Raw genomic sequence first — 12,723 nt, 5'->3', positions numbered from 1 at the left:
TACTCAGCCTCTTATATTTACCGACTTCCGACTCAAAAACTGTCTCGTTGACCCCAATAAGGAGATTCACTTATAATTATCGTTAAAATAGTTAATTCCTGATGTTTCTTGGCAATAGTTAGGCGTCAGAAACCGGTAAATACTTTGCTCTGAGTACGATAATCTGGCAACGGTGCTATCTAAGGAAATCCCCAAGCTTTCCCCTCTTACATGTGAATATGGAGGAAAAAAAAGAGAAAACTCGCTATCTCGCAGGTCCATGGGAAATTAATCCAAGAGTTGTCGATAATGTCAGAAAAATGTCTATACAATAATAATTTGGAGCACGGCATGAGGCTAATATCAATAAGCGCTAAGGTCATAAAGCTGATCAATAATCATGAAACTCGCCAATACAATCCCAACACACCCGCAATTTTTTTTCCTTTAGGTTTTTCGTTTATTACCAAAATCACTCAACAAAAACGTTAAAAAAATATAAAAACTGCGTAGTTCCATTTGGTTGAATATCAGTTTTTTTCTTGTGTAGTGGGGGGAGGAGGAGGGATAGGAGTGGGAGGGATTGAAGTGACGGACCAATCACGAACGCTCTGACTCACGGGCCCATCAGAGACACCTCAGGAGCCAAGTTCTGCCAGCTGCTAGCACGGCACCACGCGGCCATGCATCATTGTCTTGGGAGGCGTTATCACTTATCAGCTGTGTGGAGAGGGACTGCGGAGCCAAGCGTACGAGGCAGGAGAGAGAGAGAGAGAGAGAGAGAGAGAATAGGAAAATTGCTGTAATAGTGTGTTCTCTCTCTCTCTCTCTCTCTCTCACGCTGCTATTAGAATGACAGGGCGGGAGGAAAAGAAGAGGATAAGAGAGAGAGAGAGAGAGAGAGAGAGAGAGAGAGAGAGAGAGAGAGAGAGAGAGAGAGAGAGAGAGAGAGAGAGAGAGAGGAAAAAAAGCAGATTTGTTCATCCCGTGTTTTGGTGACTGGGCGGTGGCGGCGGTGGCGGTGATAGCCGTGGTGAGGGTAGCTGCAGTTGTGATAGCGGCGTTAGTGGTGTTGGCGGCGGCGGTGGCGGTGGTGGTGATACTGGTGTTGAGGATACGTAACACCATCTACTTCTGCGTCTTCTTCACCATCATCATCATCATTGACTTCTGTTGATTCTGAAAGAGGCCACCAGTCCATATAGCTCATCTTCCTCCTCTTCATCTTCCTCCTCCTCTTCCTCACTCACTCACTCACTATCTTCCTCCTCCTCCTCTTTCTCCATCTTTTTAATTGTCTTCCTCTTGCCCCGTATTCTTCCTCCTCTTTCTCTTCTTCGACCTCCTCCGACCTCCTCTCAGTACTCGCCTTCCTTCTTTATCTATCCTTCCTCCTCCTCCTCCTCCTCGTCTTCAGTTCGTCTCTCACAAAAGGTAAGGAATGTCTGTTTTAAATTTTGTCTTCGCTTTTTTTTTCTTTTTCATTTGTAGTCACTTCCATTCTACTTTTTTTTTGTGTGTGTGTTATCTTTCCTCTTCCTCGTTAAATTTAGCCTTTCTTCACTTTCCATTTTTTTTTCATTTGCTCTCTCTCTCTCTCTCTCTCTCTCTCTCTCTCTCTCTCTCTCTCTCTCTCTCTCTCTCTCTCTTTGTGTATGTGTGTGTACGTTCCCTCCTACTCGAGGTGTCGGAGCTTCGGGTGGGGTCGTTCGGGAGGGCAAGTGGTCATTCCGGTCACTGGGTGAAGAGTGGCCTACCACTCACTCACTTCTATTTATAGTCAACGGAAAGAATCCGGCCTGAGCGGGGCTCGAACCGCCGCCTGTTTGGCCGTGAAGCCTTGCAGCGCGGAGCTCTAACCGATTGAGCTACCGGACCGGTGTGTGTGTGTGTGTGTGTGTGTGTGTGTGTGTGTGTGTGTGTGTGTGTGTGTGTGTGTGTGCACTTTGATCTGTCGCTCTGCGTTCTATTTACCCAGAGGGAATCCAGATCAGATTCAGATCCGGGCCAGTGATCTAGAGCAAGTTCATTATTCTCGATCTCTGGTACTGCTGAGACCTTAATGCCACACACCCGTCCCCCTTGATCAAGGGGGGATAGTAACCTGTTCTGAGCGGGGATCGAACATCAGCCTGTTAGACCGCGAAGCCTGGCAACGCAGAGCTTCTAACAACTAAGCTATGGAGCGGTGTGTGTGTAATACACCACGGCCTGATCACGAGTTGGACTCGTAATCGCTGGCAGTTACCTTCCCGACATGACCAAGTGCTCTTTTATAGCCGATCTCTGGGTACTGCCAGGACCTCACACACCACACACCCCATCCCCCTATGCTCAAGGGGGAACAGTAACCACTCCTAGTCAACGGAAAGAATCTGGCCTGAGCGGGCTCGAGCCATCGCCCTGTCAGGCTGTAAAGCCTGGCAACGCAGCGTTCTAACCAGTATCGCCACGGAATGGTGTGTGTGTGTGTGTGTGTGTGTGTGTGTGTGTTATCAGCTGACACACAGACCCGCCCTCTGTGTAATCTGATTGCATTGTACCGACCCCCCCCCCCCGCATTCACTGTTCCTTATTTCCCATCCCTTAACTCTACATCCTCTTTCTTCACTTTCCTTTCATTCCCTTCCCTTTTCTTCCCCTCACTTCACTTTCCCTTCGTTTCCCCTCCCTTCCCTTCCCTTCTCTTCCCTTCCCTTCCCTTCCCTTCCCTTCCCTTCCCTTCCCTCCCCCTTTCTTCCCTTCCCTCCACTTCCCCTTTCTTCCTTTCCCTTCATCTCACTTTCCCTTTCTTGTCGCAGCCACTCGGTAAGTTGAACGGCCGAAGCGGAAGGGCCAAAGGGAACACGATCAACTCCTCTAAAGATCACACTGACCGTTTCTATCGGCACTGTGTCAGGAGTAACTTGAAGGTTCCAGCGCGTTCTTAACAAAATGTACCTAATTCTTCAGGACCCAGGCCCAGACATTTAACAAGGCTTTCCTAGGAGTTGTGGGCATTTTCCGGGGTAGTTTTATGACCCTGGTAATAGTTTCGAAAAGCCTCTGTACCATGAGCGTATAAACACACTCATGAGAACGCATTTTACCTCTCTCGTCGCCTTATGAAACAGTTGATGTGAGAGGTTACCTGGAGGCTGTTACCTGGAGGAAGAGGAGGAGGAGGAGGAAATGAGGTTGAAAGGTGATATAACATAAATGGTTGTCTGGGATGTAAAATAAAGAAAATTAGAAAGCATCTAGGTCATATTTTTAAACAGATAGACGCCAAGCACACATATTTGACAAGGCTTTCCTAGGAGTTGTGGGCATTTTCCGGGGTAGTTTTATGGCCCTGGTAGTAGTTTTGCAAAGCCTCGGTACCATGAGCGTGAAAATACACTCATGAGAAATAAAGAAAATTAGAAAGCATCTAGGTCATATTTTTAAACAGATAGACGCCAAGCACACATATTTGACAAGGCTTTCCTAGGAGTTGTGGGCATTTTCCGAGGTAGTTTTATGGCCCTGGTGGCAGTTTTGCAAAGCCTCGGTACCATGAGCGTGAAAATACACTCATGAGAACGAGCTTTACTTTCTCTTGGCCTTATGAAACAGTTGATGTGAGAGCTGGAAGTATCTAGGTCATATATTTAAACAGATAGACGCCCAAGCACACATATTTGACAAGGCTTTCCTAGGAGTTTGTGTGCATTTCCAGGGAGACTTTTATAACCCTTGTGGTAGTTTGACCCTTCTTCTGCACCATGAACTTAAAAGAACCTGACTAATGTCCTTTATGGCCTTTGAAAACACGATTGATGATTGTATTGCTGGTAGTAGTAGTAGTAATAGTAGAAGTTGTAACAGTACTGATTATAATGATGATAGTGATGGCGATGGCGGTGGTGATGGCGGTGGTGGTGGTGATGGTGATGGTGGTGATTTTTTTTTTTTTTTTTTTTTTTTTTACAGTAGAGGAAACAGTTCAAGGGCAAAAAAAAGGAAACCATAATGAAAAAAAGCCCGCTACTCACTGCTCCTACAACAGAGTCAAGAGGAGTGTCCGAAAGATAGGTCGAAAGATTGGGCTTTGAAGGTAGTTACTGTATGAGGCAAAAGCGTTTGACAATACCGACCGTTTATCGACCTTAATCTGTTCTGCCTCTGACGAATTCGATGCAAATTTAGGCCGGTATTAGAAGACACATTAACATTAACAATTAACAATTTCTAAAGGTCAAAGAGGGGGTCAGTCGGGTTCTAATGAGTGTTTCCTTAGGTTCACGGTACAGAGGAAGGGCCAAACTTACACCAGGGTCATAAAACTACTAGCGGATATGCCCACAACTCCTACGAAAGCCTTGTCAAATATGTGAACTTGGGAGACGAAATGTTTAAAAATACGACCCTTAGTCTCGTGATAAGCCAGCGGGGTGTCTCTTGCCTGCTCCTCCGTGCTTCCGTGGTTCCTCCCGCCTGGTAACGTTCCCTCCGTCACGTAGCAAAGAGTAATCTGTCTTCCCTGAGATAACCTATCGAGTCACCCACCCACCTCCTTCCCCCTATCCTCCAGCCTATGTCTTTCCCTCCCTCCACTCCCCTTCCTTTAATTTCTCCTCTCCTGTCTCTCTCCTTCCTTCCTTCCCTCCCCTCGCTCGATCCATCCTCTCCCTCCCCTCCTTTCCTCCTCTTCCGCCTCTCCCTTTCCTTATCTTCCCTCTTCCTTTCTCTTTCATCCCTATCTCTTCCCTCCCTTTCTCCCTTCATTCATTCAGCTCCTTCCTTTCCTCCATTTCCTCCATTCCCTTTCCTTATCTCCCCTCTTCCTTTCTCTTTCATCCCCATCTTTTCCCTCCCTTTCTCCCTTCATTTATTTACCTCCTTCCTTTCCCTCTCTCTCTTTCCTCCCTTTGCTTCTCCATTCCCTCCATTTCATCATTCCTTCCCTCTTTTCCATCCCTTCCTTTCACTTTTCCTTTTCCTTTTTTTTCCTCCTCTGTCTCCCTCTTCCAATTTCTTCTCTCCTTCCTCCCTCACCTCTTCCCTCCTTCATTTTCTTTTGTTTTATAGAAAGAAGAGAGAGAGAGAGAGAGAGAGAGAGAGAGAGAGAGAGAGAGAGAGAGAGAGAATTAATAACGCCACCATTCGCTAATTTCACCTAATTTATTAACCCTGCCTCTCCTCCTCCTCCTCCCCCCCCCTCCTCCTCCTCCTCCTCCTCCTTATCTCTGACCTTCAGTATTTTGTTCTCGTCGTCCTTTCCTTTCTTCCTCTTCTCTCTCCTCCCCTCTTCACCTTCTTCTGCCTCTTCCTCTTCGTATCATCACAGTAGAAGTACATCATCATCGTTATTATCATTATCATCGTTGTTATTACTATTATTATTGTTATTCTTATCGTCGTTATTTTATTATTTTCATAGTTATTATTATTATTATTATTATTTTTTTTTTTTTTTTTGCTATTCCATCATTGTTATCACTAGAATAGTACTACTTTTGTTTGTGTTTATAATGTCATTGGTTGTTATCATCGTCTTATTGCTGTCATTGTTGTATTATCTTATTGTTATGGTATCGCTATTATTGTTTTTGTCGCTTCATCTTTGTTGTTACTATTATATTTTGTCTGTTATTGCTAAATTATTGTTATTTTTATTGTTATTTATTATAATTTTGGTTATTATCGTGTTTTTGTTGTTGTCCCCCCTTGTGCAGGCCAGGATGGGCTCCTTCATGGGTCACGTCGTCCCCGGGGCCTTCTTCGGCCTGTTCGCCCTGCGCTGGACCTTCTGCGTCCTGCAGCGCTACCACGCGGGGCGGCGCGCGGCGGGCACGCACGGCGGCGGCAATCACACGCCCTACCTCAGCACTCTCACCTTCCCGTGCCGCTGCCTGCCCCACCTGCCGCTGGAGGGCTGCCTGAAGGTGACGGCGGTGGCGGTGGGCATGACAGGTGAGCGGGAGGGAATGTGGGGGATGAGGAGGTGTGCATGGGGGATAAGAGAGGGAGGAAGAGGTAATGAATGAATAACGGAGGGAGTAGATAAAGGAGGGAAGGGAGTGTGGTGGGAAGGAATGGAATGAGGGAGTGAAGGAGGGGGTGAGAAGGGAAGTGTCTGGAAGGAGTGCATAGGGGGATGAGAGGGCGAGGGAGGGAATGAGGGAGGGAAGGAGGGAGGGCGAAAGATACGGAAAGGAAGTGTGTTTGTGGAAGGAAGGAAAGAGGGAGTGAAGGAAGGGATGGAGTGGAACGAGTGACAGGTGTGTAAGGGGGATGGGAGAGGGAGGGATTGAGGGGGGGAGATAAGGAAGGGAAGAATGTGTGTGTGTGTGTGTGTGTGTGTGTGTGTGTGTGTGTGTGTGTTTAAAAATTGGAATGAAGGAGTGATGGAATGAGAGGGAATGCGTGCCGGTGTGGGGAATAAGAGAACGTGGGAGGGAAGGAATAAGAACATAAGGACGTAAGGAGTCTGCAAGATGGCCGGTTGGTCTATAAAGGCAGCTCCTCTAACCCCACATTTTAATTTTTTTTTACAACAAAGGAGACAGCTCAAGGGCACAAAAAAGGAAACAATAATAAAAAAAAAAGCCCGCTACTCGCTGCTCCTAAAAAAAGAAAAAAAATCAAAAGAGGTGGCTGAAAGAGAGGTCAATTGCACTATCCATGAATTTAGCCAACCTCTTCTTGAATGTGTCTATGGTATTGGCTCCCACATTACTGCCAAGCCTGTTCCATTCATCCACGACTCTTGGTAAACCAATTATTGCCTATGTTTTTGTTAAATCAGTATTTGTCTAATTTAAACCCATTCCTATGAGTCCTACCTGACTCTTTTACAACCAAAACCCTATTAACATCCCCCTTATTAACACACTTCATTCATTTATAAACTTTAATCAAGTCTCCTCGTAGCATTTGTCTTTCTAGAGAATGCAGGTTTAAATACTGAAGTTTATCCTCATAAGGCAAGTTTCTCACCCTTTGAATTATTTTGTAATCCTCCTCTGTACAGATACTAACATCTTCATATCCTTTCTATAATGAAGTGATCAAAACTAAACCGCATAATGGAGATGAGGTCTAACTAGTGCTAAGTAAAGCTTGAGGATGACTTCAGTGCTTCTATTGCTCACGCTCCTTGAAATGAAACCCAGTACCCTGTTTGCACGCCTCCTAACCTGCATGTATTGAGCCTTAGGACGGAGGTGTTAACCCCCCCTACCCTTCCTTCCACCCCTCAGCCGAGTTCATCACCGCCTTCAAGAACGGCCGCTTCACGCACCTCGGCAACGCCCAGCACATGACGATGTTCTTCTTCTTCGGCCTCAACGGCATCGTGGACATCCTGCTCCACTACCGCGCGCCGCTCCCGCCCGCCGCTGACTACCTGTCCGGCACGCTGGCCTTCTGCATGGAGGGACTGCTCTTCCTCTACCACCTGCACGGGAGAACCCCCATGGACGTGCAGGTGAGCGGGGACAGGAGGAAGAGGGAGGGGGGGATAATGGAGGGGGTAAAGTTAAGGAAGGAGGAATGGTTGAAAGTAAAGAAAGGGAAAGGAAGGAGTAATGATGGAGGTGAATGAAGGGAAGAATAAGAGGAAAGAGGAGGGAGGAATGATGGAGGTAAATAAAGGGAAAGGATGAGAGAAAGGGAGAGAATGGGGGAGGGAGGAGAGGAAAGAAAGGGATGAATGAGACGAACGAAAGGCGGAAATAATGATGGAGGAGGCAAAGAAAGAAGAAGGAGAGGAAAGGGGCGGGAATGGGAGAGGGAAGTAAGGAAAGGAAAGGGATAAGAGGAAGAGAAGGAGGAAGGGAGGATGGAGAAAAATAAATTAAGAGAAGAATGAGGAGGAATGAAGGTGAAAAGTAAAGAAAGGGAAAGAGGAAAGGTGCACGAGAGGGAGGGAAAGGAGAGGACTGACCGTACCTTTAGTTTATGTACGTGTAGTGTATGTACGTTTGGTTTATGTACGTTTTTTTTCTCTCTCCACAGGTGCACATGCTTCTGGAATACGTGATCGCGGGGAACATCATAGCGGCGGTACTGGAAATGTGCTACAGAAGGAATGTGCTGCCGGCCCTCATGCGCTGCTATTTCACGCTCCTGCAGGTGTGTGGGGGAGGGGGGAGGGGGGGGAATGGGGGGTATGTGTGTGTATGGGAGAGGGACGTTGTAGGTGTGTTTTCTCTCTTCGTTTTTCTCCTTATTTGTCTTTCCTTTGCTTCCTTCCTTTCCTCCTTTATTTATTTCTCTGTTCTTCCCTGTTTTGGTGTCCTATTCCTTCCTTCCTTCCTTCCATCTTTCGTTTTTCTTATTCTTCCCTGTTTTGGTGTCCTCTTCCTTCCTTCCTTCCTTCCTTCCTTCGTTTCCTGATTGATTTCTTTCACAATCTTTCCTTCTTTCGTTTTTCTTATTCTTCCCTGTTTTGGTGTCCTATTCCTTCCTTCCTTCCTTCCTTCCTTCCTTCGTTTCCTGATTGATTTCTTTCACAATCTTTCCTTCTTTCGTCTTTCTTATTCTTCCCTGTTTTGGTGTCCTCTTTCTTCCTTCCTTCCTTCTTTTCTTCTCTTCGTATTATATTTTTCAATCTTACCATTTATTCTTACTTCGTTTATCCTCTTCTTCCTCTTTATTTCCCTTATTCATTTTATCTTGCCTTGTTTCCCTTCTCATTCCTTTCCATCTTCATTCCTTTCCGTCCATATTATTTTCTATTTTTTTCCTTCTCCCTTTATCAAATCATCGTTTTTTCCTGTCCTTTCTTCCAACGTTTCCTTTCTTCATTTTCCTCCACCATTCTCCATCTATCCTTCCTCCCTTTTTTCCTCCCTCCCTTCCTCTCATACTTCCTCTTCCTAATTTCCCTCCATCATTCTCTTCCTTCTTCTTCCCTTCCATTCACTCCACCATCAACTTCATCGATCTCTCATATTGTCTTTTTCTCCCCTTTCTTATTTTCCATCTTTTCCTTTCCTTCTTCCTACCATCCTCCTACCATTCATCCCTCTCTCGTTTCCTCCCATCCTTCCTTTTCTATACTTCCCTCCATCATTCCTATCTTCCTCTCATCCTCCCATTCACACCCTCACCATCCCATTGTCTTTCTGTCTTCCTGTCTTTTCTTCCCTTTCTCCCTTTCTCTTATGCTTCCTTTTTCTTCACTCCCACCATCTTTATTCCCTCCCTTCCTCTCATGCTCCCATTCTCACCACACTTTCGTTTTCTTTGTCTGTTCTTCAATTCTTTCCTTTTAATCTTCACTTCCCACCATCATTCCTACCTTTCTTTCTTCCTCTCCTTCTCCCATTCCCACCACCACCTCGACCATAACCACCTCCTCCCATCCTCCGCAGGCCACGTGGTTCTTTCAAGCCGGGTTCATTCTGTACCCACCAATCGGGCGACACTGGGACGAACATGACGAGGGCCAGATGATGATCGTGACCCTCATCTTCTGCTGGCACAACGCGGCCGTCTTCGTCTTCATCCTCGGCTCCGCCCTCGCCACTAACTCCATGGTGAAGGCGCTCCCCCCCGCCGGCATCTACCGCATCCTTCACCCCCTCACCGTCATCTCCTCTTCGGCCTCTTCTTCGGCGGCGACAAACCTCTCGAAGCTTGACGCCGAGCAGGTGCGGAGAATCATTGAGGAGTCGGAGGAGGAGGACGTGTAGTGTAGTGTAGCTGGTGGTGGTGGTGATGGTGGTAGTGGTGGTGGTAACGGGTTATGACGGGTAGTATAGTAGGTTCTGCTAGATTCCGCGCCTAGGCAGGTTGGTAAGCTTGCAGCTGATTAGCTGTTCCATGTATTGAAAACACAGAGTTATTTATAGCAACATGTCACTCCCCGCAACCATCACGGCGCGCGCGATGCGCTGCGTGATTGTTAAAAAAAAAAAAAAAAAATGTGTCGCGCGCGCCGTGATGGTTGCGGCGAGTGATATGTTGCTTTAAATAACTGTGTTTTCAATATGTGGAGCTTTATCTGCATTCTGATCACACTATCGTATTCACGAGAGATTTTTCTATGTAACGTAATAATATATTTCTGCAGTCAATGAACAACTGTTGAAAATTGTGAGCATAATTAAAACATGTTATAAACATTTTTTTAACATCTTCACGGTTTAACTCATCGTAATACCATTTTCTTTTTTGTTTTGTCGAGTTTTTACAACACATCTTGATTCTACAGTCACTGCTGAGTCTGATGGTGTCAACCAAAACTGGCTAGCTCGTATATGAGTTGAGCTATGGCATATAATATAGAAACATGTCTCACTTGAGCATGCAAGATGTGGTCCGACATGAGTGTTAGCGGGAGAGCGGTGCAGCCAATCAGCTGCAACCTTTCCAACCTGCCTAGACGGAATCTAGCTTAAGTGAACATGGTATAGTGATGGTTGTTATGCTGGTAATGGTAGTGGTTGTATTTTGTGGCCATATTTTTTCCCCTCTCACTTCCCCTTCATCCTTCTTTCTCCTTTCCTTCCTTTCCCTCCCCCATCTCACCCCTCCCTTCCTTTCCTTCCCCATCTCTCCCCTCCCTTCCTTTCCCTCCACCATCTCACCCCTCCCTTCCTTTCCCTCCTCCTTCTCTCCCTCCCTTATCCTTCCATTTCTCTCTCCTTCCTTTCCCTCCTCCTTCTCTCCCTCCCTTATCCTTCCATTTCTCTCTCCTCTCCTTCCTTTCCCTTCCCTCCCCAACTTCTCTCCCTCCCCTTCCTTTACCTCCCCAACTCTTCTCCCTCCTCTTCCCCTCCATCTCCTTCTCCTTTCCTTCTCTCTCTCTCCCCTCTCCCTCTCCTCCTCCACCATCCCTCTCCCTTTCTCTTCCTTCTCTCTTCCTATCACCCTTCCCTTCACTCCCCCTTCCATCTCTATCTTTTCCTTCCTTCTCCCACCCCATCTCCTCTCTTCCCCTTCCTCCTCCATGCCGTCCTTCTCTCCTTTCCTCCCTTTCCCTCCCAACTCTAATCATTCTACCTCCTTTCCTCTTTCCTCTCCTCCCTCCCCTCCCTTTCCCCTCCTTGCCCCTCTCCTTTTCTCTCTCCCCATCTCCTCCCCTTCCCCTTCTCCCTCCCCCTCCCTACCATCACTCCACTCACGATGATAAATATAAGAAAATTCCAACTCGACATTATCACAATTTCTGTACATTTTCCGATACGCTGTTAAGGTTACGGAAGTTTACCCAAGACAAAGAGTATATTGTTAGTCTAAGGCCGTCCAGTGGAGCTTATCACCTGCCCTTAATGAGCCGTGATAACCAGGTGTGCAAAGGTGAAGTTGTTTTCATCTGTTACGTGTGTGTGTGTGTGTGTGTGTGTGTGTGTGTGTGTGTGTGTGTGTGTGTGTGTGTGTACCCAAGCTGTATATGATTGTATTTTCCTGTATTGTCAGCACGAAATACAAGAATGTGATTTTAGGACTCAAGTGTTTTAATTAGCTGTTGAATGAGAGTTTGTCGGTAATTACTCTTCAGCTTGTTAAAACCATCGGCAGCTTCTCAACTACTCCTCCCCCTCGTTACGCTACACATGCATCCTAGTGTGTACTTCTCTTACTTAGTATAACTGCACCTTTCTTTTGGCCACACTTCTCTACTTTCTTTTATAGGCGTAGTGCTAGCGGGCTTTTTTGTTTTCCTATTATCTATATTTGCCCTTGAGCTGCTTCCTTTGCTGTTAAAAAAAACATATTACTAAAAAAGGAAACTGGTATGCTGGTTGTAGCCATTAATAATCCCGGTAGCAGCGGGGATCATGTTTCTTAATGGTCCCTCCAAGCGAGAAAAAGATATTTGCGAAAAACAGCGTTTGTCCGCCGCTGAAATGTATAGTAGTTCGTACGTTTGCAGGGTGCAGGAGTACGACAACCCCCAAAGCGATCAGGCAGAAACAACTCTGCCAGATTGTCGTACTCAGGTTCTTATATTTGCTGATTTCCGAGCCAAAAAACTGTCTCCTCCACCCCGATAACTAGATTCATTTATAGTTATCATTGAAATGGTTAGTTGTTGGTGTTTTTTTGTAAGAGTCATGGGTCACAAACTGGTGAATACGATGTTCTGAGTACGATAGTCTGGCAACGGTGGGCAGAAATATCCTTCAGTTCATCCTTCGCCAACAATGAGGTAAGTTATGTCCGTCCTGCCCTTTGTTGATCTCGTCCTTTGTTGATCTCGTGTATTGCCCCTTAACTGCCTCAACTACTACTATGGCAACTATGATTACTACTACAAGATTTGCCGCTACTATTAACATATCATTTCACACCCCGTTAGCCTTACTATTACTTCTTCTTCTTCTTCTTCTTCTTTTGACTTGTAACGCTTTGTATCGCTTCTTGGGTCCTCCTCCTCCTCTTCCTCTCTTCTTGTTTCTTTTCTTCTTCTTCTTCTCCTTCTCCTTCTTCTTCTTCTTCTTCTCCTTCTTCTTCTTCTTCTTCTTTTGACCTGTAACGCTTTGTATCGCTTCGTAGGACCCACCCACTAACACCACTACCATTACCACTTCAAGATTGACCACTTCTATTATCATATTTCACACCCATAACCCTTACTTTCCCTACCCACCCACTAACACCACTACATTACCGCTCATCCCTAACAAGTGTAGCTGGAGGTAGTTTGAACACTTGATAGCACGTTGATAAGACGGTCGTTTATCTCCTATATTTTTTTTCATATTTGTCAGGATTTCCCTTTTTTTCTTTCTTTTATTTCCTTTCTTTCTTTACTTCTTTTCCTTA

General features: G+C 45.9%; 1 protein-coding gene across 1 annotated transcript; it reads left to right on the top strand.

Moving 5' to 3' along the window:
- The first annotated feature begins 1,008 nt into the window (after positions 1 to 1,008).
- Positions 1,009 to 11,401, top strand: LOC127005106 (transmembrane protein 45B-like). Its single transcript, XM_050873671.1, has 5 exons — positions 1,009 to 1,413; positions 5,679 to 5,916; positions 7,206 to 7,432; positions 7,963 to 8,079; positions 9,324 to 11,401. Exons 2-5 carry the CDS (start codon positions 5,685 to 5,687, stop codon positions 9,642 to 9,644), a joined length of 897 nt encoding a protein of 298 aa, XP_050729628.1. The 5' UTR covers positions 1,009 to 1,413; positions 5,679 to 5,684; the 3' UTR covers positions 9,645 to 11,401.
- The last annotated feature ends 1,322 nt before the right edge of the window (positions 11,402 to 12,723 follow it).

Source organism: Eriocheir sinensis, chromosome 29, assembly GCF_024679095.1.
Source record: "Eriocheir sinensis breed Jianghai 21 chromosome 29, ASM2467909v1, whole genome shotgun sequence".
Classification (NCBI taxonomy): Eukaryota; Metazoa; Arthropoda; class Malacostraca; order Decapoda; family Varunidae; genus Eriocheir; species Eriocheir sinensis.
This window is presented reverse-complemented; position numbering and strand designations above follow the sequence as displayed.